Here is a 26785-nt window from a genome sequence, read left to right as displayed (position 1 = left end):
AAATGTCCAAGATGGCTGCCAACAGGAGGGTAAAGTAAGACCTTGACACCTAGGGATCCCTCCTGGGAACCTTGTGGTGCCGCCATTTTGCTGTAGCCTGTGTGCTAAATCCATGGCGGTCATGTTTTTGTAGTCCGGTGGCGATTTTGCGGTGGTTTGCCATTGAAAATAGCGGCGGCCATGACAGTGCAGCCCTGTGGGCGGTGATTTGAGCAGTGTGAGCCCCACCTAATCCCCTGGTGCTGATCATAATCTTTTCACTTCCTGATCCCCGCTCGTGGAGTGCAGATTATTCTGGATGCCTGTTTCTGCTGGGGGGTGAGTCTGGTGAGGTCCTCTCCCTCTCTGCTGTGGATCATATGGGTGCTCTGTTACTGGTGGCCGAGTGGTGCTGCCAGAGCGGTGTGGGTGTCCTTTAGCAGTGTTTTTACACCTTTTCTTGTGGGTCCTCCTATTGACTCACGGAGTCTTTGGAGCACATTTCCCCACCTGATCCCCCCTGAGAGGCTGTGGGGCCCTCCAGGTCCCAACCATCCATTGACGCACTGACGGCAGTCCTGGAGTCTTTTGAGTCCAGGGTGGAGGTGGTTCTTGGGTGGCGGGCCAGCGTCCCCTGCCTCATCTGTCTCCTCAGATCCTCAATCTGATTCGGCTGTTGGGGACATAGGACACTCCATTAGGTCTGCGACCACACACCCTGAGTTCTCAGATAGTGAGGATAATTCCTCCACTTCTGCAACCGCGCAATGATTGTTAGACCTTAAAAATGGAGGATGCAGCTGAAGGTGCAACGGAGGCGTTGGTTCCCTTTGGCACTCACATGCCATCCAGAACGGCAAAGGTGTTTCCTTTCCCCGCTTTTTTGATAGAATTGTCACTAAAGAGAGGGAACGGCCAAAATATCCCCTTGTGGTCCCTAAGCGATTTGCTATGTGGTACCCCTATGAGGAGTCCCTTGCTAAAAAGTGGACTGTTCCACCGGGGTGGACCCTCTTTTCTCCAGATTGAACAAAGCAACCATGATTCTGGTTGAAAAGTCCCCAGCCTTTAGGGACCTGGCTGGCAGGAAGACAGAGGCTATGGCCTGCAATATGTACACCCTTGCTGGTTTGGCACTGAGGCTGGTATTTACCATTGCACTGGTGTCGCAAACTGACCGAGTGGGCTAAGCTTTTACGCCATGACCTGGAGGGGGAGCAGCTCCCACCTGCCTTTGCAGAGCTGGCGGACCAGTTGGTCCAGGGGCTGCAGTTTCTCTGTGATGCCTCTTTGGATGCGGCTCCCCTAGTCGCTAGGCTCTCTGTTTCAGCAGTGGTCCTTCAGCGTATTTTTTGGCTCAAATGCTGGTCTGCAGACCAGTCTTCTAAGAAGGCCTTGACGGATCTTCCTTTTCATGGAGATCGTCTGTTTGGAGCTACCATGGATGACATCATTAAGGGTCTCACAGGGGGGAAGAGTACCTTTCTTCCACAGGCTAGTAAGGCCAAAACCCCTTGCCGTAGATGTGGGCCATCCTTCTCGGCACATATGAAGTTTTTTCATCCCTCAGGGGCGACTGACAAGGGATCAAAGCCATTCAGGGTCTCTTCTGGTAGATCCAAATGAACTTGGTCTGGCAAGTCGAGAGTGGGTTTATCCAGACCGGTGAACAAGGCTCCTTCGACATTTAGGCACCTTCAGCATTTAGGTGCACCCTTACCCGTATCGGGGGTAAGGGACGGTTTCGCTGGTTTCCGGACCCGTGAACTTCCCTGGTTGGAGACAAGTGGGTCCACAAAATCCTACTGTCCAGCTGCAATATCGAGTTTCACTCTTACCCCCTGGCAAGGTTCTTTGCTTCCAACTTGCGCCTGTCCCCAGACCCCCTACAGGGTCTGTCTGGGGCAGTACAGGACCTGTTACTTCAAGGGGTGATTGTCCTGGTTTCCAACATCAGAACGTTTTCAGGTTTTTTACTCAAACCTGTTTACAGTTCCAAGGAAGGCAAGGTGCGTCCAATCCTGGATCTCAGTGCGCTGAACTGTTTTGTTTGCAGAAGTTCAGAATGGAGTCAATTCGCACGGTTGTGACATCCCTGCATTAGGGCAATTTTCTTGCCTCTATTGACATCAAGGATGTGTTAGCCCCGGTGCTAGCATTGTTTATGCCAATGGGGAAACGTGGTACTGGGCTACTTGGACTGGTACTGGGCTCCTACTGCTCTGGAGTTTGACTGGATTCTGAATTTTCAGAAGTCTGCTCTGGTTCTGTCCACAAAGCTGGACTATCTGGGTCTGACTCTGGACTCGACCTTAGCCAGAATGCTCCTTCCTCTGGACAAACTCCAGAACTGCAGGCTGCAATTCGTCACCTGCTGTTCTGAAGATGGTCATCCTTCTGGACTTGCATGTGGGCGCTGGGCCTGATGGGGTCTACCTTCGAGGCAGTTCCATTTGCACAATTCCATATGAGGTCCCTGCAAAGAGAGATTTTGGCCAAATGGGACAAGACTCCGCAGTCTCCGGACAATCAGATCCGGCTGAGCCGGGGAACGAAAGAGTTGCTGATATGGTGGCTTCATTCTCCGGCGCTTTGGCTGGGCAAATCCTTCCTCCCCTTGTATTGAACAGTGGTCCCCACGGATGCCAGCCTGTCCAGCTGGGGAGGCGTCGTCAGCAAAAATTCTGCTCAGGGGATCTGGGCACTGGAAGAGTCAAGACTACCGATTAATATCTTGGAACTCCGAGCGATCAGACTGTGCCTGGAACATTGAACTGATCGTCTTCAGGGATGTCCAGTGTACATTCAATCAGACAATGCCACGACCGTGGCTTATGTCCATCACCAGCAGGGCACAAGAAGTGTCCTGGCGGCTCTGGAGGTAGCCGGCATTCTAAGGTGGGTAGAACGGTTTGTTCCAACCTTCTCCGCCATACACATTCCTAGGGTAGAAAACTGGAGGGCGGATTACCTCAGGCGTTGGACCAAGGGGACTGGTCCCTTCATCCAGAGGTGTTTCATCAGTTGTGTCTCCAGTGGGGCATTCCCGAGGTTCATCTGTTGGCGTCCCAAAGGGTGCAAAGGTTTGTGGCTCAGTCACGGGATCCTCTGGTGGACTCCACAGATGCGCTGGTGGCCCCGTGGGGGTCAGTATTGTCTGATTTATGCCTTTCCTCCTCTCAAGCTTTTGCCAAGACTTATACGCAGGATTGAGGCAGAAGGGATTCCGGTCATCTTAGTGGCCCCGGACTGGCCTCGCCGGGCTTGGTACGCCGAGTTGGTGCGGCTAGTCCCAGACATTCCTTGGAATCTTCCTCTCAGGGAGGATCTGCTGTCCCAAGAACCAATCTTCCATCCTGCTTTGCAGTTGCTGTCTTTGATGGCTTGCTTGTTGAACACCAGGTGCTGATGGATAAAGGTTTGTCTGAGTCTGTGATTCCAGCGCTAATAAAAGCTCGGAAATCTACTTCTAGGGAGATCTACCATTGTACGTGGAAGACATACATTGCACAGTGTGAGTCTCTTGGGGTTCATCCTTGTTCTTTTTCGGTGGCTCAGATCTTGACCTTCCTTCAATGGGGGGGGTTGAGCAGAAACTGGCCTTGAGTACTATCAGGGGCCAGGTGTCGGCCTTAGTGGTCTTCTTTCAATGGCCCTTGGCCACACACTGCCTGGTGCGTACCTTTCTTCAGGGAGTTTGCCACTTCGCTCCTCCAGTGCGGTCTCCGTTACCGTCTTGGGACCTCAATTTGGTGCTCTCAGTCCTCCATAAGCCTCCCTTTGAGCATCTTTGGGAGATTCCCCTGCTTACGCTGTCTCAGAAAGTGGCCTTTTTGGTGGCTATCATCTCTGCATGCAGGGTGTTGGAATTTGCGGCGTTCTCCTAATATTCAGCTTACTTGGTGGTTCACAGAGATAAGGTCGTTCTTCACCTCTGTCTGTCGTTCCTTCCAAAGGTTGTCTCTGAATTTCATTTGAATGAAGACATTGTGTTGCCTTCCCTGTGTCCCAGGCCAAAACATCCAAAGGAAATTGCTTTGCATGCCTTTAATATGGTCCAGGAAATCAGACTCACTATTTGTGCTCACGGATGGGCCACAGAAAGGGTTGTCCGCTTCTTTTGCGACCATTTCCAGATGGATCAGAAAGACGGTGGTTCAGGCCTTTTCCATCAAGGGTCAGGTTCCTCCTTTTCCTGTCAAAGCACATTCTTCTCGGGCGCTAAGTGCCTCCTGGACCTTCTGTCATCAGGCGTCAGTGACGCAGGTTTGCAAGGCGGCCACCTAGTCGTCGGTGCACACTTTCACAAAGTTCTATAAAGTAGATGTTTGGCATCTGCAGATGCTTCCTTTGGCCACAACGGTTTTCAGGCTGCTGTTTAGAGGACCTGGTCCTTTTTGAGGGTGTCTTGTTCTTTAAAGGTGGGCTCCAATTGTTTTGATTGAGCTCCTGTTTGACGTCCCAATGGTTAAGAAGATCAGGAGCTGTGTCCATCAATGAACGAAAGAGAAAATGGGATTTTTGACTTAGCGTAAAATCCATTTCTCTGATGTTCATTGATAGACACAGCACCCACCCCTCTGTGGAGTTGCAATTCTTCTGACATTGCTTGTAACAAAACTGAGTACCTATAGCAGAGAGAGGGAGTATACTGTACCCCCTGGGACTGCCCATAGGTACCATGTGCCAACCTAAATATATGAAAACAAATAAATTATTCCAGGTGAATAAGTTACAAAGATCACTGAATAAATGTAAAATATGCTACATTGAAAACCAATAAAATAATAATAAACCCAACATTCATAGATGTATGTAATGTGTTTCACAACACAAAATATTAATGATAGATTGACCTTTACCAAACAATTAAAAAAAAAAAAAAGTCCTCCTCAGATATCATCTAGTGATTGGGAATTCAATAGCTCAAAATGGTGCAGGGAGTACATCTGTTACGTGTTTCACCACCCACCAGTACTGCGCCACCATACTACACACAGAAAGGATTATTGGAACACTATGACTCTCTACTACAGGGAAGTCTTCATAAAGCTTGTTAGTAGGACAAATCCTGATACTGCTAATGAGAATGGATCCGAGTATTCACCTCCACTTCTGATACTTAATCATCTCAGGCCAACCAATACATAATCAAGAGAAAAAAAAAAAAGAGCCAAAAGCTCCACATAGCGTAAAAACGCCTGTAACTTTTATTTTTTAAAAAATGAAGCCACTCCCATTAAAAATGAATACCAGTGCTGTACTAAAAAGACCTCCAGGGACTCAGTAATCCACTTCTCTGTGCTGAACTCCATGATGTCACTGCATACGAGGAAGTGGATTACTGAGTCCCTGGAGGTCCCTTTTTAGTACAGCACTGTTATTCATTTATAATGTGAGTGGCTTCATTTATTTTAAAAAGTTTATAGGCATTTTTGGCTCTTTTTTCTTTCTCTTGATTTTGTATTGGATAGCTGGAGATGATAAAGTATCAGTAGTGAAGGGGGATACTAGGATCCATTCTCATTAGCAGTATTGGGATTTGTCCTACTAGCAAGCGCTACATGACTTTTCTGCAGTAGAGAGTCATAGTGTTCTGGTAAACCTTTATGTGTGCAGTATGGTGGCGGAGCAGTGGTGAGTCATGAAACACGTGAGGGATGTACTCCCTGCACTATTCTGAGCTATTTTCATTCCCAATCATGGGATGATATCGGAAGAGGACTTTTTATTTTTTACTGTTTGATGGAGGACAATTTTATAATATTATGTATGTTATGTAACACATTACATCTGTGAATTTTGGGTTTATTATACATTTTTACAGCATATTTTACATTTAATCACAGCGATTTGTGTAACTGATTCACATGGAATAAATTTATTTTTTCATATATTTATGTTGTCACATGGCACTTTGTATACTTCATAAATTCTGAACGTGTTTATTGTTTTTTTATGTTGACTGTTCACTATGAAGTTGAAGGAAGTAGCTCTGTTATCCTGAAGGCCTGATTTTTTTCTCTACTGCACTTAAATTCTAGAGCTAGGTCTTTTTTCCTCACTATGATCAGAAAGCAAATGAGAAGCAACAGGTGAGGGGGAGCTCATCTCTTTGTTACTCTGCTCATCATTTTCCTTGTTATAATGTGATCACAGCTCATCTGATGAGCTACTTCTGCTGCCTCTGCCTCGGCCTCTGCCTCTTCTAGTCTGAGATCTGCAGTGTAGGGGACTTCAAAAGGCTAATACGAAGGCCCCTTTCACACCTGTGGACCAATCAGGTCTGCCTGTCCTTTTTTCAGGGGGACCCGACCGGAACACACAGTGTTCTCTATGGGTTGGTGGATGTCAGCGGACACCACTGGCACCCGCTGGCATCCGATCCGGTCCACTAAAGACAAACGGATGGGGATACGTTCAGCATCCATCTGAGGGATCGGATGACAGCGGAATGGAAACGGATATGCAATCCATGTCTGCTCTGCATAGCAGAGTGGACACGGATCTGTCATCCGCCTACTCAGCAGGAATCAGTGGAGAGATCCCCCGCTGAGCAGGTGGATCTGCTTGGATGGATTTCGCTCTCTTGTGAAAGGGGCCTAAGACAAATCAAGTACCTACACTAACTGCTTTGAAAAAACACATAAAGCTGAACTCTGAGAACGTTTTTCAGCAGTTAGTTTGTAAAACTTTAAGCGGAAATAAACCCTCCTATCCTTTTTAGCCAAGGAAGCTGCCATCTTAGCTTCTGTTTGATCTGCAACTGTCATGGTACTGCACATGTGATCAGGTATGACGCCAACCATTTCATGGTTTGACAGTTTGGTTGAGAGCACAAGCCTAGGTGGCAGTTAGCATTTCCGGCATACTTGTTTGAAACAGTATAATGTATGGGTTAGTTCCGCTTTAACTACCACTAATGATTATTGTCCCATATCTAGCTTCTGCTGCAGTCATTAAAACTCTTTACTGTCTTGAAGCCTGCACACCACTACAGTATAAGCACTGAACATCCAGTGCCAACACTTACACTTGCAGCTGTATTCTAGTTCTCATTAGCGGACTGCTCACTCTCCACCTCAGCCATTCGTAAAATGTATCGTTTTTATAGTATACCAGGCCTTGGTGATTTGGACAAGGTGACATTCCCCCCATTTGACAGAACTCCTTGTATTCTTTGAAGTGAATACAAGCAAATGAATAAATTGCTGAGGTGAGCCACGACTATAAGGCAGGAAATACATTATGCAATTTTCCTTACTTCAACCAACAAATTTTGATTTGTGTATGGTCGGCTTAAGGTTCAGCGATGGAAGTTTGGGGATTCATGACAGTAAGCGTTTTACCAAAGCAGAAGATATGGGGCAACAATTGTTAGAGGTATTTTATTTTTACAAAGCAACTGTCAAAATATTGTTTTTTCACCAGAGTTTAGCATTAATTGTTTTTTAATAAACACTTAGCTACATGAGTTGGCGTTTTTTTTTTTTTTTTTATTCGTTCAACTTTAAACTTCTAAATACAGTCCTAAGAAATCAGCCAGGATCTGTGAAGAACTAATTTTCATACACAGCAGAAATGTTGTGATGTCATAAAAAGATATTTTTGGAGAGAACACAACAGTCGCAGGTCATGTTTAGGGCAATTTCCTCAAATAAAACTCTGCATAAAGTATGCAAATGTATAATGAATGTATGCTTGTCGTTCTGTGTTAATGATGACAACAACAGCAATAGGAATGAGGCAGGAAAGATCCACGGCTTGCTAAAGAGGTGGGGCTGGCTCATTTATTGCAGTATAATCTATGCTGTACAAAAACAAATGAGATTCAATATTTAATCCGATTGTACTAGACAGAACTTTCATACACTACAGTACAGTACAAAGATATGAATCATTTGTTCACTTAAAGAAAAATATTCATATATTGAAACCCCTACTCCCAGCTGAAATGTTTTCGTATTACCAGGCTTTTAAAGGAACATCATTGTCAAATTTGAGAAATAAGTATGATAAATACAGGGAACACAGCCTACCTACCCAGGGTATTTGTTCACCAGTTTTAGCTTCCCTAGCTGCCACAAAGCTAGTATCTTGTCATACGTTATATTTTGGTTCTGCTGGCAGATGATAGCCATACAATGCACACCCCAATACAGTCTAATCACTGTCATTCATTTAGAAGGTGACTGACTCCCCTGCTTTACCAATGCCAAAGCATGCATTTAATTTAGGAAAATTTCAGATCTGCAAAAAGATTGCACATGACTAAGTAACTAGCAATAGTCCCGCCAGAAACCTTATGAAAGTCCTTTCTTTAAATGAAAAGACACTGTAAAACGTGAAGTAAGGTAAGGTGCTCCCAAAAGGAGTTTTTCACTAAAGGAGAATTCACACAGGGTTTTTTTGCTGGATCTTGCTAGCAGAAAATATGTATTTAAAAAAAACACCTGTAATGGCACATAAGGTACTCTCTTACCTTATTTATCGGCGTATAACAGACAGGCATATAACACACACCTTAATTTTAAGAGGGAAGTTTCAGGAAAAAAAATAACTAAATTTTCATTAAAGATCTTTGAAGCAAAATACGGGTCAGTGCCCATCTGCAGCCTCACCAGTGCACATCAATGCAGCCTGATCAGTGCCCATCTGCAGCCTCACCATTGCCCATCAATGCAGCCTGATCAATGCCCATCAATGCAGCCTCACCATTGCAGACCGATCAGTGCCCATCTGCAGCCTCACCATTGCAACCTGATCAGTGCCCATCTGCAGCCCTTACCATTGCAACCTGATCAGTGCCCGTCTGCAGCCTCACCATTTGCAGCCTGATCAGTGCCGATCTGCAGCCATCATCAGTGCCCATCTGCAGCCTCACTATTGCAGCCATGATCAATGCCCATCTGCAGCCTCACCATTGCAGCCATGATCAGTGCCCATCTGCAGCCTCGCTATTGCAGCCATGATCAGTGCCCATCTGCAGCTTTGCCATTGCCGCCATGATCAGTGCCCATCTGCAGCCTTGCCATTCCAGCCTGATCCGTGCCCATCAGATTACACAGAGCGGGATCTCTAGTTTACTAGGCGGCCTCTTTAATAGGAAGTCCCGCCTCCCGGCTCCTATGATAGACAGAACACTGGTCCAATGCAGATCCAGGAGATGTGACTTTTTATTACAGAGGCCACCGAGTAAACAGGAGATCCCCGTTCTATGTAATCTGATGGCGCTCGTCAGTGACAGCCTTACAAGGAAAAACTAGTAAAAATGTAAATGAGGATTTATAAAAATGTAAATATTTAAATGTGTAACAAATTGCATTGGGCATAGCCTCTAAACTGCCTCTCTTATAGTTTGCCCATTAAAGGAAGATTTAAGAGAAGGCAGCAGCCTATGGCTATATTGATTCTATGCTTCACCTTTTGCCTTTGCCTGCCCTTCCCCCTGGCTGTAGAATTTCCTCCTTCCATTTGCTGCTGCCTGCCTGCCTTTTCCCCTGCATTGTAGAGATTTCCTCCTCCTGCCCAATTTCCTTCTTCTCCACACCATCATCACTCCTCCCCATTCCTCCTCTGCCTCCTGCTACTTTAATGCATTCCTTAAGCTGGTGGACGGCAGTAATTACCCTCTGAGCAAAATAGTGATGGCTGGGGAAGTGATGGCAGTTGCCTCTAATTCCACCAACTACTCATAACAAGTTTGAATTGAGTTGGTAAGACTTACAGAAGAGGAGGAAAACTGTGCCTTGGCAGCACTTGTAGGCAAGTGGCTGCTCTGCACTTGGATGGAGTAGAAGGGTAAGAAAAAGTGTGCACTAGCAAGATTTCGGAGGTAAAAAATAAAAACAATCCCTATAAGAATAAAACTATCCACCCCCCCCCCCAAAAAAAAACAATTATTAAAAATAATGGGAGGGGCAGACAGCCTATGGTTGTAGGATTAAACACCATTAAAGTGGCAATGAACCCGAAAGCAAACATTCATTATATTTAGGTTTACAAAGTCTTGGATGTGATGGCTGTATTCGTTTTCTTTTTTAGGCTTGCTTTCATTTATTCTTACCCGATGATCCAGCCCAAAAGTCTGTTTATTTTCAGCAGAACAAGCTCTGCTGCAAATGTATTGGTTGAGAGTGTTGAGGCGAACCATGTACCACTGATAGGGGTGCTTACAATGATCAGCTTTTATTTATTCATGTGTAAAAAAACAAAAACAAAAAACAGTTGCTGTAAATGCTTGTGTAACTTCAGTGTGAGCTGGGGGTTGGCTTCAATTTGTTACATTGATACATCTACTAATTTATCTAACAATAACCTCCACCCAGATTAACAATGTTGCTGTCCAAAGGGTACCCTGTGCTCCTTCATCCAAAGCGGGGGCACGCTATTTACAGGTGTGTTACTGCCGAGATCATCAGGTGAAAACAGAGAGCGAAAAAGCCTAAAAACTGAAAACCAATGCAGCCACCACATCTAATGATTAATAAGCTACAAATTATTTTATATATTTTGAAATGATGGTGATATGGGAATTGCAGAGTGTTAAGGAAATGCGGGACTGTGCTTTTGAAGAGTTTTGTGTGCTGTTATGAGATTTTGTTAAACTTTTAGGACAATGCAGTGGGTACTGTGAAAAAGAAGCTCACAAACTATACTACTAAACTCTTTTGCCATAGCCAATTTGTAGAAAGTTGAGGGTAATGCAGTTTCTCTTTAATGAGACATCAAGGGTTTTTTTTCGGCCCCTGATATCTCACCTGCCTTCAGTTGAAGCAAATGAAGTGCTGAACATGCTCCATTAGCTTCTTCTCTGGCCACAAGGGCAAGGGAAAGTGTCACCAGAAACTGGAAGTGCCGTTTTACATGTCACATCCAGATTCCAGATTTATTCTAGCTAGGAGAGATCAGCAAATGTATGTATTTATTTTTTGTGTATTTAGCTCTTCATTTTGGACCAGTGAAAATGTGCATATTTTATACCTGCAGTATGTATACTCACAGTTGCGTTACATATTTCATATAAAACAATAAATGTTTTATATTATAATATTTTAACTGAGTTCTGCAACTATTTATATTGACACACTTATAGTCTCATTAAAATTATACCCTTGATATGTTATATGCTGCAATTTTTTTTTAGGAGAAGACATGGAACTTACCTGTGAAGTGTATTTCTCTTATGTGCAAAACTCCAGTAATGAGATTTGGTGGACAGTACATGGGAATAGAAAAGCCATTACTGATCCAAATGTTACTAAAAGGTAATTTGCTTTATTGATTGCATGACTATTGGAAACCTGTCCTAAATGGATCTAGAACAGTGTCTCTTGACCCTTTGCGCCCCTAATAAAATATATTCACCAAGGATTTCCCTAGGGAATGCAATTGTTCTATAAGTACACCAAAGGTTGTTTTCTTTTTTTTTTTCTTTTTTTTTGTGTTCTAAATTTATGTTGATTATTTTCCAGCTAAAAGCCACATGTTTTGAATGTACAAAAGATACTGGAACATGTGCATAATTGTGTTATCTTACCAACAAATGTAAATCAGTCAGCATAGAAACATGAAATAGAAAGTGCTGTATTTTTATTTTATTTTCTATAAATCTCTGTATGAGTATTTAGAGTTTTAACAAACCGTTGTATTTGGATTACTTTTCTCAGTATATAAAAGATCATATATTTCTGGGTTCAGCCAACCCCAGGAGCCAGATAACCATTAACCAATAAAATGACAGCGGCTCATTTGTTTGATCCTTTCTGTTGTTAGTGGATGCCTGTAGAGTCAAAGACTGTACAGAATGGCTTCTGAATTCTAGATTAAAGGGATTGGAACCTGGAAAACAGTTAACAAGGAAACATGGAAGAAAAAAATAAATATTTTTTCCAAAATGATCTATGTATTCCCAGACTCAAATATGTTGTACTTCCTTTATCAGCTGGAGAAGGATAGAGAAGGGTGTTTTTTTAGAAGGAAGCCTACCACTCTGAATAACTGCAAAAGAGCAACTTCAACTTTTCTCTACATGCGCCTCTGCTGCTTTGGCAGTACAAACATAAACTTTTCAGCTAACTTGTGTCTTTTATTTAGGTCTACTGCTTATTTTACAGCTAAATGTTTCAGAAATACAGTACATACAAAGAGATGTGCTGTGTCACAGAAGGTAAATTAGAACTATGGTCTCTCATTAAAAAAATGTGCTGCGGGACTTCATTATAAGTGAATCTACTGTTATCATTTTTTTTCTTGCAGACTCCTGCAAAGTCCAATAAATACCTGTTGATCTTGCCAGTGAAGTCCACCCAGTGCAGCTTCTTGTAATGCAGTGCTTCTAAATTCAGAGCAAAATAGAGATATTCATGTAGACTGTGCCCGATGAAACTACAGTGGGATGGACTAAAATCATGAGGGACTTGGCTATCAAAATGTCACTGTTGATTCACAATTCTGGAGGTCATCAATCAGCACCTGGCCACACCCAGTCCTGACCACTGCTTTCTGGACTGACAGCAGCGACTCTGTTGCTGAAACCCTCTTAGGGTCCTTTCACACGGCCGCTCCGTGTGTCCGCAAATCATTCAATCCGTTTGCGGATGATTTGCGGACATAATGTAAGTGAATGGCACTGCGGATGTCAGCGGAATACCATCCGCTGACACCCGATTTTCCTCCTGTCAGTTCTGTTCCATTTTTACGAATGGAACAGAACCCCATTTTTTCTTCCGTGTAAAAAACGGAAAGGAAGGAAAATCGGATGTCAGCGGTGTCATCCGCTGACATCCGCAGTGCCATATACTTACATTATGTCCGCATATCATCCGCAAACGGATGGGATGATATGCGGGCACACGGAGCGGATGACAGAAATGTGAAAGCGGCCGTGTGAAAGGAGCCTTACTGTGTGCTGCAGTGAGGCACAAATGCAAGATGTTTTTGGCTAACTCAGAAAGCAAAGGAAATTTTTCATTGCATTATAAGGCTTGTGCATCCCATAGTAATTGGCAAATAAATGTAGGACTTGTTTAGACTATTACACTGGAGTCCTTATTTGTACAATAATAGGGTATTGGAGATGCTACTGCTGTATTAAATTTCTTGAGATGCATTTAAGCAGGAAATGGAGCTGGAATGACAGGAATAGAGGAAAATAAAACAAAAATAATGCAATGGCTTTAAAAAAAGATAGTGGATAGTAAAACAAATAAAAATAATCAAACTATAACAGAATACATTATTAACGGTCACTGTCAGTGAAAACTGTACGTCAAAGCAACTGGTGGATCAAAGATATAGACTGATCTCAAAATTTCTTGTGAAGTCAGGCTCAGCACCCCCCTTCCAACATCATTACTGGCCCTTTAAATCAGGGGCAATCTCATTTAGAAATGAGAGTAGGGGGAATAAATTTTACTTATAAGAACAGACAAGATTTGTATATTACTTCAGCAGGCTATATACAGTCATGGCATCCATGCATTTCTGTCAGATAACGCACCACTTTGCCCAATTGTTGCAATTACAGATGTTTTGGCATTCTCATGTTTATTTCATTTGTTTGTATTGGTATGACACAAAAAATGTAGAAACAAAAAGCTAAATCTTACACATTCTACACAAAACTCCAAAAATTGAATGGATAAAACTATTGGCACCTTCTCAAAATCACATTCCAAGTTTGTGTTGCTCCTGTAATTTGTAATTAAGCTTACATGTACAAATTAACCGGTTGATGACATAATAAAAATCACAAGCATTGAGTTAAAATGGTGAAAATTGATTTAACCTCTCTGTTGTATGTCTCAGTGTGCCACACTGAGCATGAAGAAGAGAAAGAGCAGCAAAGAATTGTCTGGGGATTTCAGAACAAAAATTGTGGAAAAGCATGGACAATCTCAAGGTTAGAAGTCCATCTCCAGAGATCTTAATGTTCCTGTGCACAACATTGTCAAGAAGTTTACAGCCCATGGCACTATAGCTAATCTCCCTGGACGTGGACGAAAGAGAAAAATGTATCAAAAAACTTACCTGAGAAGCCAAAATCGTTTTGGGAGAATGTGTTGTGGACAGACAAAAATAAATTACAGCTTTTTGATAAAGCTTATCATTCTACTGGTTTCAGGAAAATAAATGGGGCCTTTAAAGAAAGGAATTCAGTCCCTACAGGCAAACGTGGGGGTTTGTGGATGTTTTGGGATTGCTTCAGGCACTGAATGTCTTGACCGTGTGCATGACATTATCAAATCTGAAGACTACCAAAGAAATCTGGGGGGCGATGTAGGGCCTAGTGTCCGAAAGTTGGGTCTCTGTCAGAGGTCATGGTTCTTACACGAGGACAATGACCCAAAGCACACATCAAAAAGTGCTGGAGAGTACTAAACTGGCCAGCAGGGAGTCCACGTCTAAATCCCATAGAGCACCTGTGGAGAGATCTCAAAAGAGCAGTTGGGAAAAGGAACCCTTGCAATCTGAGAGACCTGGAGCAGTTGGCGAAAGAAGAGTGGTCCGAAATTCCAGTAGAGAGGTATAAGAAACTCATTGATGGGTATAGGAAGCAATTGACTTCAGTTATTTTTTTCCCAAGGGGTGTGCTACCAAATATTAAATTGAGGTTGCCCATAATCTAATTTTGTCCATTCCATCTTTTGGAGTTTTGCATTGAATGTGTCACATTTGGCTTTTTGTTTCTCCACTTTTTGTGTCATACCAATACAAACAAAAGAAATAATAATGAGAATGCCTAAACTTTTAGGCCTCATGCACACAGGGCATTCGAAAAAACGAGCTGCAGAGCCACTGCTAACGCCAGAAAAAAGCAGCTGTAAAAACGTGCTTTTAGTAGCTTTTTCCATTGGCCCTAATGCACGTTTAGCCACGTTAGCTTTTAGCAGTGTTTTTCTGCCTCTATTCAAAATCAGTGGTTGCCTGAGCCATCTTTGATACGGCCTTCAGCCCATTGATTTGAATGGAAGTCGCATCCAAGTCGGATCAGGATGATCCGACTTGTGGTTCAACTTGCACTCTGAGGGTCTTGAGGGGGGAGCTCCACGCCAAAATGGGAAAAAAACTGGCATGGGGGTCCCCCCCAGGTTCCAAAACAGGCCCTTCGGGTCTGGTATGGATTTTGAGGGGAGCCCCACGAAAAATAAAATGGCGCGGGTCCCTCCAAAAAATCCATACCAGACCCTTATCCGAGCATGCATTCCAGCTGGTCAGGAAAGGTGAGGGAACGAGCGAGCGGCCCCACCCCCTCCAGGACCATACCAGGCCACACGCCCTCAACATGGGGGGGTTAGGTGCTTTGGAGCAGCGGGGCTCTGCACCCCCCCACCCCAATGCACCTTGTCCCCATGTTGATGAGGACAAGGGCCTCTTCCCGACAACCCTGGGCAGTGGCAGTCTGCGGGCAGGGGGCTTATCGGAATATGGACGCAATATGCTACATTGTACCCCTACCCATTCACCCCAAAAAAGGCAGTGTAGTGTAAATAATGACAGAGACGGTTTTGAGAAGTCCTTTATTAAAAATCTTCCTCCGGTCTTCTCCCTCCGATCTTCTCCCTCCGGTCTTCTTCCTCTGGTCTTCTCCCCGGTCCTCCTCCAACGATGTCTCCCATGATTATGCTGGCTCCGCTCTTTTCAGCTTCTTATATAGCCAGCGGGGCATGGCCACCCGGTGACGCCACCCGGGGATCCCACCCCCTTGTGTCATCATCTGACGATGTGGGACAACACAAGGGGGTGGGGTCTCCGGGTGACATCACTGGGTGGCCACGCCCCCATGGCTATATAAGAAGCTGCAAAGAGCGGAGCCGATATAATCACGGGAGACATCGTCTGAGGAGGACCAGAGGGAGAAGATCGGAGGAAGATTTTTAATAAAGGACTTCTCAAAACTGTCTATTCATTATTTACACTGCCTTTTTTGGGGTGAATGGGTAGGGGTACAATGTACCCCATACTCATTCATATAGGGAGGAGATCCGGGATCTAGTGGGCCCCCTTGTTACAGGGGGCGTCCAGATTTCGATATGCCCCCTGCCCGCAGACCCCCACAATCACCGCCCAGGGTTGTCAGAAGAAGCCTTTGTCCTCCTCAACATGGGGACAAGGTGCTTTGGGGTGGGGGGGGGGTGCAGAGCCCCCTCTGTTCCAAAGCACCCAATCCACCATGTTGAGGGTGTGTGGCCTGGTTTGGTCCAGGAAGGGGGTGGGGCCGCTCGCTTGTGAACCCTAAACTTTCCTGACCTGCCAGTCTGCATGCTCGGATAAGGTTCTGGTATGGATGTTTGGGGGGGACCCCAAGCCGTTTTTTTTTTTTGCGTGGGGCTCCCCTCAAAGGCCTGGTTTGGAACCTGGGGGGGACCCCCATGATGGTTTTTTTCCCATTTTGGTGTGGAGTTGCCCCTCAAGATCCTCAGAGCATCCTGATCCGACTTGGATGCGACTTCCATTCAAATCAATGGGCTCCCATAGGGAACCATTGATTTTCACATAAAAAAAAAAAGGTATAACGTGGTTTAAATCTGTATATGCAACGTTAACCACTTGCTGACCGCCCACAGTATACTGCAGCAGTCATCCCCGTGCAGGCAAAGTAACGTAATACTATGTCGCTAGCCTAAGAGCCTCTAGGGGGCGAGCGCACGCCACCAGAGGCGCGCTCCCGCCCCAGCTCTAACACTGGTCCTCAGAACGTACTGGCCCTTGTTTTTTTTTTTGAAGATTGAAAATGCCTATGCCACTTACAGCTGCAAAATGTGTGTGCAATAGGCCATGACATAACATGGAGGGGTGTTTTTAAGCTGCAAAAAAAAAAAAAAAACCTATGACGCTACTAAAAGCAGCTGCAAAAACGCCCTGTGTGTATGAAGGCTTATAACTGCAAACATTTTCTGGGTGAAGTGGTGCATTATCTGAAAGAAATGCAGGGTGCTATGACTGTATCTGGATCTTTTGATGGCTTTGTCATGCAGTTATCACTGGAGCTTAACTCAACTGTTTTATTCTTCCGTCAGTCTCCATTTGAATTGGCTGTGTTTGTGACAGGTTTGCTGTTAGGCTTCTTTTATAGTCTAAAGTGTCCCATCTGTTATACATGCTGTCTGATATATCATCAAGCTATCTGATACATGATATATGAAACACTGCTTTGCAGATGTGTTGACATCTGCATTACCTTTAAATACATTTTCTCTGTCGCTCATTGACAGACGTAGTCCTCTTTGATTCTCATCAATAGGGTTATGCTGCCTCTACAGGAGTAGGACTAGGCAGAAAGAAAAACGTTCTGGCCACACCTTAGGGGCAGTCCCAGAGGGTATATCCTTTTCCTGTCTGCTACAGGGAATCAGTTTTTTTCTGTCTAGTAAGGAGTAAGGACCTAAGTTCCTTGCTGGGATCTCTGGTCCTGGCAAGATTTTTTAGAAAAAATTTTTCTTTTTAGGTAGTTTTTTGTCTCCAGTTTTCCTGTGAGATCTTCAAGCAAATCACGCCGGATCTGGGCGACGGGCTGGATGTTGAGATCCAGTGGTCACCCCAGCCGGCCTACGAGCGCGTGCAGACCATAGCATTACGCTTGGTCGGCCGCGACACATTCAAGTAAGTATGCGGGACCGGGCGACGGGCTGGATGTTGAGATCCAGTGGTCACCCCGGTTCAGCCTACGAGCGCGTGCAGACCATAGCTCCGCGCTGGGTCGGCCGCGACAGAGTCCCATTGGAGGGACTGACCTTGCGAGTTAAACGTCTCGCTTGGACGCCAGGAACCAGAGAGTCAAGGCGTCCGGATTGGTCGACAGCCCCCCACTTCGGTGGAGAGGGTATTGTGAAGAGAGGGTGCCGTCAGCCGGTATGGTGAGTAAATGTTCCCCCTTCCCCCCTGTGGGGTCTTTGGGATACGGGCCCCTCTGTGTATGGTCGGATCTCTTCTGACATTAAAGTTCCCCCTTGTAGCCTATGACATGTTCACATATCCCCTGTGATAGTGTGATCTGGTTTGGGAGCTGACACTCCAGCAGGCTTGGTTTGGGAACTAACACTTTAAACAAAACTCGGTTTGGGAGCTGACACTCTAGCAACCTTGGTTTAGGAGCTGACACTCCAGCAGGCTTGGTTTGGGAGCTGATACTTCAGCAAGCCTTCGTTTCTCTAGCACACATAGGAGGTATAGCCTACCTTAGATCGCCATACTCCCGCAGGCCGACAGGCCGCCATCAGCTGTTTTCAAAGCATGCAGGCCACTGTACTGGAGGAGCCACGCTAGATCGGCAGTCCGCCACCATTTTGTTGTAGACCGCATGTCTGCATCGTCTACACAAGCCGCCCGCAGGTCACGCAGGCCGCCATTTTTTCGTAGCCTATTGTCTCCTGCATGGGGGCGGCCATGTTTGATGTGCCCAGCAAACCTCGAGGAGCAGCTGGGAACGCCGGAAGGCGTACACAGGGGGCGGAGCCACTTCCTTTCACCCGGGAAACCTAGTGCAAGACTTCCCAGTCTGCACAAGATAACGCTGACAGCAGTTTTAATAAGAAACTTCTTTGCATCTGGTGGTGAGCCCTTGGGGTCTCTCTCTTTCTGTGGGGGTCCAAAGCAGGTACGCTGAGGGGTGCTATTGCGCTGGTGAATTAAAAAAGGTATTTTTTTATTTAAAAAAAAAAAAAAAAAAAAGGTATTTGTTTATTTAAAAAAAAAAAAATGTTTTTCTTTTTTACTGGCAAAATGTCCTGGATTAACATGGACCCTGCCACACATGTATCTCCACCTGATCCCCTCGAAGTGGCTGCAGGACCCTCCAGTTCCCCACTTAAATAGTGAGTCATTGTCAGCAGTTTTGGAAACTTTTTTTCTATCCCGGGTGGAATTGGCTTGTCAAGGACAGGGCGCAAGGAAGCGACCCCCGCCTACCCCCATTTCATCTGAAACTTCAGATTCAGAGTTTGAGCTTATTCCTGCAGTTGCAGGTACCTCATCTGGGGTTTGTGACTCGGGTACTGTCTCTTCAGACAGTGAGGAAGATGTTTCGGCATCTACCATAGCCCGAGAGGAAGCGTTAGTAAACGCACTAATTGTATCTGTTTGAAGGTTACACCATCAGAAGTAGCTGATACTGAGATCCCATTTGGTACTAATAAACGCACCAAAATGGCGAAAGTATTTCCCTTACCCAAGTGTTTCGGTAGTGTAACTAAGGAGGAATGGGGTCATCCAAGACGAGCCCTACTATTTCCTAAACGCATTAATAGGCGTTATCCGTTCGAGGAATCACTCCTCAAGAGATGAATAGTACCATCTGTGGTGGATTTTCCAATCTCCAGATTGAACAAAGCTACGGTTATCCTATTGGAGGATGCTCCGTCCTTTAAAGATGATCGTAAAGTGGAAGCTGTGTCTCGCGCCATCTTTTCCCTAATTGGGTCAGCTTTCAGACCAGTAATTGCTATTGGTCTAGAATGGACCAAGTGGCTTAGAGGGGAGAGATATCCCCCAGGTGGTATCAGATCTGGTGGAACAGATGATACAAGAGTTAGTTTGTCTGCGACATTGCACTAGACGCCACTCCACTATTGGGGCGAGCATCAGTTTTCAGCAGTGGTCCTCAGGCGTACACTGTGACTAAGATATTGGTCGGCAGACCAAGGCTCCAAGGAAGCTTTGGTTAAATCTCCCTTTTCAGGGTGTGCGCCTATCTTGGGGCCAATTTAGATGAGATTATTAAGGATCTCACTAGAGGAGAGGGTAAAGGATCCCGTCAGAGACGGGGGCCTTCTTTTTCCGCTCATAAAAGTTTTTTCAGCCCACGGAAAAAAAAAAGCAAAGTCCTCCAAAACTCCTTCGGGAGGTTTTTTATGGGGCGCTGGTCGGGCAAGCAAAAGCCCGGCTCTTCCAGACCTGAAGATAAGACTACTAAAGCCTGAAGGTGCGCCCCCGCCCATAGCTGGGGCAGGGGGACGTCTTCGCCGGTTTCCGGATCCATGGCTTTCCAGAATCTCGGACAAATAGTTCGCGAGGTCAGACGGTCAGGTTACAAGATTGTATGTCAATCTCTCCCAGTGCGATTCTTCCTTCCAATATTCGACTATCCCCGGATCGCTTAAGAGCTTACGGGGGGCAGTCACGGATTTAATGCAACAAGGAGTGGTGGTCCACGTGCCTTGGACAGAGCATTTCAAGGGTTCTATTCGAACCTTTTCACAATACCCAGAAAAGAGGGCAAAGTGCGTCCAATTCTGGACTTAAGAGCACTTAATCTTTTTTGTCAGGGTACAAAAATTCAAGATGGAGTCCATTCGCACAGTAGCGGCCTCCCTGCATCAGGGGGATTTTCTGGCGTCCATAGACATCTAGGATGCCTATCTTCACTTTCTTATTTATGCAGGACATCTGCGTTTCCTGCGTTTTTCCGTAGAAAGATTACCATTATCAGTTTCTGGCGTTACTCCTTGGTCTCGCCTCGACTCTCCGGGTCTTCACAAAGGTGTGGGCCCCAGTCTTGACGTTGTTACGACAACGAGACATATCGATTCTAGGTCACCTAGACGATCTTCTGCTCCGTGTGGAGTCTCCGCAGACTCTATTACTAAACTTAGAGATCACCATGACCTCTTTGCAAGAGTTCGGGTGGCTGGTGAACCTGCAGAAGTTATCTTTGGTTCCCACCAGAAGGCTGGAATATTTGGGTCTAATTTTAGACACATCCAGGCTTGCATGAGGGTCCTGGGTTTGATGGTGGCTTCCTTTGAAGCAGTACCAGTTGCCCAGTCCCATACCCGAATCCTTCAAGGAGAGATTCTTCTCAAGTGTAACCGAAATCCAGATTGCCTGGACAATCGGATGCGGCTGAGCGAGTGGACCAGGGAGTCCCTGGTCTGGTGGTTTCGGTCTCCGATGCTCAGCCAGGGGAAGTCATTCCTACCAATATTTGGACGCTTATCACCACGGATGCCAGTCTATCCGGGTGAGGAGAAATTCTCGGCTCAGGGGCTTTGGTCCCTGGAAGAGTCCAGGTTACCGATTAAATGTATTGAAACTGAGAGCGATCAGACTTTGTCTGATTCACTGGACCGAGCAGCTCCAGGGCAGCCCGGTTCAGATCCAGTCGGACAATGCCACAGCAGTGGCTTATGTCAATCATCAAAGGGGCACCAGGAGTGTCCTGGCGGCCATAGAAGTGGCCAGCATTCTTCGTTGGGCGGAACGAATGTTCCAGCTCTCTCTGCGGTATTCATTCCGGGGGTGAATTGGCAGGCAGATTATCTCAGCAGTCAGATTCTGGATCAAGGGGTATGATCTCTTCATCCAGGGATATTCCACCAACTGTGCCCCCGTTGGGGCACTCCGAATGGGAGCTGTTGGCATCTCAGCTCAACAGGAAAGTGCGGAGGTTTGTGGTTCGTTCCCACGATCTTCTAGCAGACACCGCAGACATGCTGATCGCCCCGTGGGGGCAGTATCAGCTACTTCCCTCCTCTGAAGTTACTGCCGAAGCTTCTTCGCAGGATAGAGGTGGAGGGAATTCCAATTATCCTGGTAGATCAGGACTGGCCTAGACGGCCTGGTACGCCGACCTGGTCAGGCTGGTCACAGACGTTCCTTGGCGACTTCCTCTTACGGAGGATCTGCTGTCGCAGGGACCGATTTTCCATCCTGCTTTACGATCGCTGGCTTTAACGGCCTGGTTATTGAGACCCAGGTGCTGAAGGACAAGGGATTGTCAGCTTCAGTTATTCCTACTCTAGTTAAAGCAAGGAAAGCGACTTCCAGAAAGATTTATCATCGCACATGGAAGTCTTATATTGCGTGGTGTGAATCCCTTGGGTTCCCTCCATGTCTTTATTCGGTAGCCCGAATATTGGCTTTTCTGCAACAGGGAGTTGAGCAGAAGCTGGCCTTGAGTGTTATCAAGGGTCTGTTTTCAGCATTAGCTATCTTCTTTCAGAAGGTTTTGGCTACTCATTCCTTGGTGCGGAATTTCATCCAGGGGGTGCGACACCTGGCTCCGCCAGTGCGCGCGCCGTTACCATCCTGGGATCTTAACTTGGTGCTGTCGGTTCTTCAGAAACCTCTTTTTGAAGATATCAGGGAGATTCCCTTGCTTACTTTATCCCAGAAGGTGGCCTTCTTGGTGGCTATCACTTCTGCACGCAGGGTGTCAGAACTGGCTGCATTATCCTGTTGTTCCCCATATCTGGTGGTTCATAGGGATAAGGTGTTCTTCATCCGAATCCATCCTTCCTTCCTAAGGTGGTTTCATTTAAATGAGGACATAGTATTGTCCTTCCTATGTCCTAAGCCCTATCATCCTCGAGAATTTGCGTTGCATTCCTTGGATGTAGTTCGGGCGATCAGGATATATTTGAATACTACGGATTCAATTTGTAAGACGGATTCACTGTTTGTGATCACGGATGGCCCTAAGAAGGGGTTGCCTGTTTCTGCCGCGACCATCTTTAGATGGATCAGACAGACGGTGGTATAGGCTTATTCTATTTAAGGGTCGGGATCCCCCGTTCCCTGTTAAGGCGCATTCTACTCGGGCGCTTAGTGTTTCCTGGATCTTCCGCCATCAGGCGTCAGTGGTTCAGGTTTTCAAGGCGACTACTGGGTCGTCGGTTCATGCCTTTACATATTGTATAAGGTTTATGTGAGGGCATCGTCGGATGCCTCTCTTGGCCGCAAGGTTCCTGCAGGCCGCGGTTTGAGGAGACTGTTGGTCTACCTCGAGGGTTTGTTGGGTAGGTCTCATCTGTTTGCTCGATGAGTCCCTTGATACTTCTGGTTGGCTCCGGTTGGGCCTTCTAGATTGGATTTTGATTTCTGTCAATCCCACCCCTCATTTGTGGCACTGCTTTAGGACGTCCCTATTGATGAGAATCAAAGAGGACTACGTCTGTCAATGAGCGACAGAGAAAATTGGATTTTTGTAAGATCTTACCGTAAAATCCTTTTCTCTTAGCTCATTGACAGACGTAGTACCCGCCCCTCTATCATTGAGTTGGGTTGGGTTAAATTCTCTGACACTGCTTTGTAACAGAACTGATTCCCTGTAGCAGACAGGAAGAGGATATACCCTCTGGGACTGCCCCTAAGGTGTGGCCAGAACGTTTTTCTTTCTGCCTAGTCCTACTCCTGTAGAGGCAGCATAACCCTATTGATGAGAATCAAAGAGGACTACGTCTGTCAATGAGCTAAGAGAAAAGGATTTTACGGTAAGATCTTACAAAAATCCAATTTTAGTTCTACGGTCATACTGCAAAAAAAGTGGTGACACAACACAGTTTGCTACAGTACTGTTTTCTTTTAGCTGAATTTGAGTTCTGTGCGTAGGCACACAGGCTACACTCCGGTACTTTTACCTTCAAGTGAACCTATATAAGTGCTTGAGACACGAGTCTTCTTTTCTACTTAAGTCACCCTACATCTGACAGGTAATTTGTTGTGTTCATTTTTTTCAGTGTTAAATTGGATGAGATGAATCCTGGAGCTGAAACCATAACTGAGAAATTATACATCAAAAATATCACTCCGGATGACCTCAAACACAACTATACATGCTCAGCCAAAAATCGTTTAGGGTCCGTCTCCAGGCAAGCACTGGTCAAAGAGAAAGGTGACCACACTTAGCAAGACTGTACACCATGAATTTTATATGATTTATTACCACAGTGTATTTATTTATCAATATTATGCACTGAAACATTTGGGTCAAGAATCAAGAAAATGTACATTAGAAAGGAAAATCTAAATCTGCATTGTATTGAGCAGTATGGAATATGTTGTCTTTCTTTAATTAAAAAATAATAATAATTAGGAAAATAAAACATAAGCAAAAACTAATTTGGATTTTAGCAGTAACAAGTGGATTTTGTTGCTGTACTTGGTTCCCCTGTACATTTAAAATTCCCACAAAATAGTAAAATTTACCATAATTTTCTCCAAACTTTCTTACTTGTATATTTTGGATTCCAGTTTGTTCATTTACCACTTTTGAAATAATTTGAAGTAGATTTAAATCATAACTGCATGATGTTTATTTAGCTAAAGCACTGCGCATCATAAACAATTGCCATTGCATTTTTTTTTATATAATACTGTTTTTGCTGATGGTCACTACAAGATGTTATTTTGACACACATTGTGCTCTATCAGGAAGCCAGACAGGAAGAATAGCTAGTAGTTAGTCACATTCACCTGAACCTGTTTTATAATGTTAAAGATGCTTTGTTAATCATCCAGTCAAATTTTTCAGTTCTAATGAGTGTTGGGAGCATATCCCAGCATTTATATGGGTAACTTGGTCACCTTAATCCAATCCCTATGGAATGTATCAAGACAGATGATGATATTTCAAGAACATGATAGGTTTGAAAAGCTTGTGAGATACTACTCTGATTATCATCCTCAAGGAAAGAACAAAGGAGGGAGATGGATCCATGCACAAAACAAGAAACCCAAATCCCAGAACATTTTTTAAAAAGGAGATTGTCTCCTGCACACCTGTTTATTTTTATAAGGATCATTAGACAGGCATGTGATTGCCTTCTCTAATGGCCAACAGAGCTTTGAGGACTTGAGGCTGGTCAAAGAAAGTAAATCACTTGTTAAAGCTTTACTAAAGCAAAATGCAAGCAGTCACTGTGAGCTTTTCCTTTCCTCGATATTACATAACAGTTGCACAAATTTTATATAAAAATAATTAGCAGACTTTGATGATATTTTTCAGTCGATATACTGTATATGGGGGGTGCGCAAACGATGTAGGTTTTGCATTGGGAATAATTACAAGAAATGCTCATTTTAAATGTTTACCTAAAAAAAAAAAAATCAAGAAAAAACAAATCTGTTTTCAAAATTGCTACTAATTTAAACCCCTATCAGTCCTGAAGAAAAAAAAAAAAAAAAGATAATATAGTACGTTGGGGTAGACTACAAGCGCTAATAGGTTTTAATGTAAATAACCATGACATTGCCAACTTTTATAAAAAAAATGCTCTGCAGCTTAAGGGGATTTATGCCTGGGGAATCAAGTTGTTAAAATATGACTATATGATTACATCCTGTCCTTAGCTTACCATATTTGAAGTATTAACCACAGAACAATATTCATACACAACTTGTGTAAAGCTCTGTAAGAGCCCATTCACACTAGCGTGACTTGTGAGGCAACTTGTGTGCCCTCAAGTCGCCCCAAGTCGCTTGACATAACAAAAGCAATGTTAATCAATCAGTGCCGTCTTAATTGGCACTACTGAAGTCACTCCGACTTCTGAAAAGGGTCCTGTACTACTTTGAGGCGACCTGTGAAGCCGCCACACTGCTGTATTAATAATTATAAGAAAAATTACATTTTTTGGGGGTTCTGGACATGCTACAGAGCTGAAACTTCACAGGTACACTTTTTAGACCCCCCCAGACACTAAATCCAAAAAAAGTCATGTCTGCCTCCAAAAATGCCTGATAAATGCCCGCAAGAAAAAAATGCAAGGTATAGAGAAGCCGCCACACTGCTGTATTAATAATTATAAGAAAAATATTTTTTGGGGGTTCTGTACATGCTACAGAGCTGAAACTTCGCAGGTACACTTTTTAGACCCCCCAGACACTAAATCCAAAAAAGTTATGCCTGCCTCCAAAAATGCCCGATAAATGCCTGCAAGAAAAAATGCAAGGTGTAGAGAAGCCGCCACACTGCTGTATTAATAATTATAAGAAAAATGATATTTTTTTGGGGTTCTGGACATGCTACAGAGCTGAAACTTCACAGGTACACTTTTTAGACCCCCCAGACACTAAATCCAAAAAAGACATGTCTGCCTCCAAAGACGCCCAAAAAATGCCCGATAAATGCCAGCAAAAAAAATGCAAGGTGTAGAGAAGCCGCCACACTGCTGTATTAATAATTATAAGAAAAATTATATACTTTTTTGGGTTCTGGACATGCTACAGAGCTGAAACTTCACAGGTACACTTTTTAGACCCCCCCAGTCACTAATCCAAAAAAAGTCATGCCTGCCTCCAAAAATGCCCGATAAATGCCTGCAAGGAAAACGGCCAGGTGGAGAGAAGCCATATTCATGTGCTCATAAAAATTATAAGAAAAATGCTCTTTTTTTTCTGGTTCTGGACATGCTACAGAGATGAAACTTCACAGGTACACTTTTTAGACCCCCCAGACACTAAAGACATGCCTGCCTCCAAAGACGCCCAAAAAATGCCCGATAAATGCCAGCAAAAAAAAAAACAGGAAAGGGAAATTAGGTAACAACACATCATATTCTGATTGGTCAAATACAAAGTCGTACAAAGTCGTCTATCATATAAGTCGCTTAAAATAATTCACAAGTCGCGCTGAAGTCGCGCTAGAAGTCGCCCCTTATGAGGCGACTTTAGTGGTCGCGGCAGTGTGAACCGGCACAAATTATTCTCTATTAACAGTATTTTCAAAGCATATATACACATTTCACCAACTCCATGTACAAGTAATATTTATGTTGTGCTTTAAGAAAAAAAAAAACTGTTTTTACTGAGCTATAGATTCTGAGCCATGTAGTATAATTCAGTGAAAGTGCACATCTAGTCGATATAATGACAAGGATCCGGTTTGATCGGTATTCTTGAGTTTGCACACTCTCGACATAATTTGACCTTCTAACCATTATCAGTCTTTATGTAAATGTGTCTGTGAACTCTTGACACTCCTTTATTGCAAAGCAAGCTGGTCAATTTCTCATCAGAAAGCACAGCATCCTATTTTCCTGTTTAGGCTGTCTGCTGAATAATTATTGACATCAACGGGAATAACAAC

At 44.4% G+C, this 26785-nt stretch overlaps 1 protein-coding gene across 2 annotated transcripts in view; it reads left to right on the top strand.

The window, feature by feature from the left end:
* Positions 1-26785, top strand: part of IL1RAP (interleukin 1 receptor accessory protein) — a 415401-nt gene that overhangs the window by 352549 nt on the left and 36067 nt on the right. For both annotated transcript variants that reach the window (XM_082249540.1, XM_082249541.1), the window contains exons 6-7: positions 11126-11246; positions 23436-23590. In XM_082249540.1, coding sequence (XP_082105666.1) covers positions 11126-11246; positions 23436-23590 — 276 coding nt within the window. The remainder of the gene's footprint in view (positions 1-11125; positions 11247-23435; positions 23591-26785) is intronic.

The sequence above is a fragment of the Pelophylax lessonae genome, assembly GCF_965119305.1.
Source record: "Pelophylax lessonae genome assembly, chromosome: 3".
Taxonomy (NCBI): domain Eukaryota; kingdom Metazoa; phylum Chordata; class Amphibia; order Anura; family Ranidae; genus Pelophylax; species Pelophylax lessonae.
This window is presented reverse-complemented; position numbering and strand designations above follow the sequence as displayed.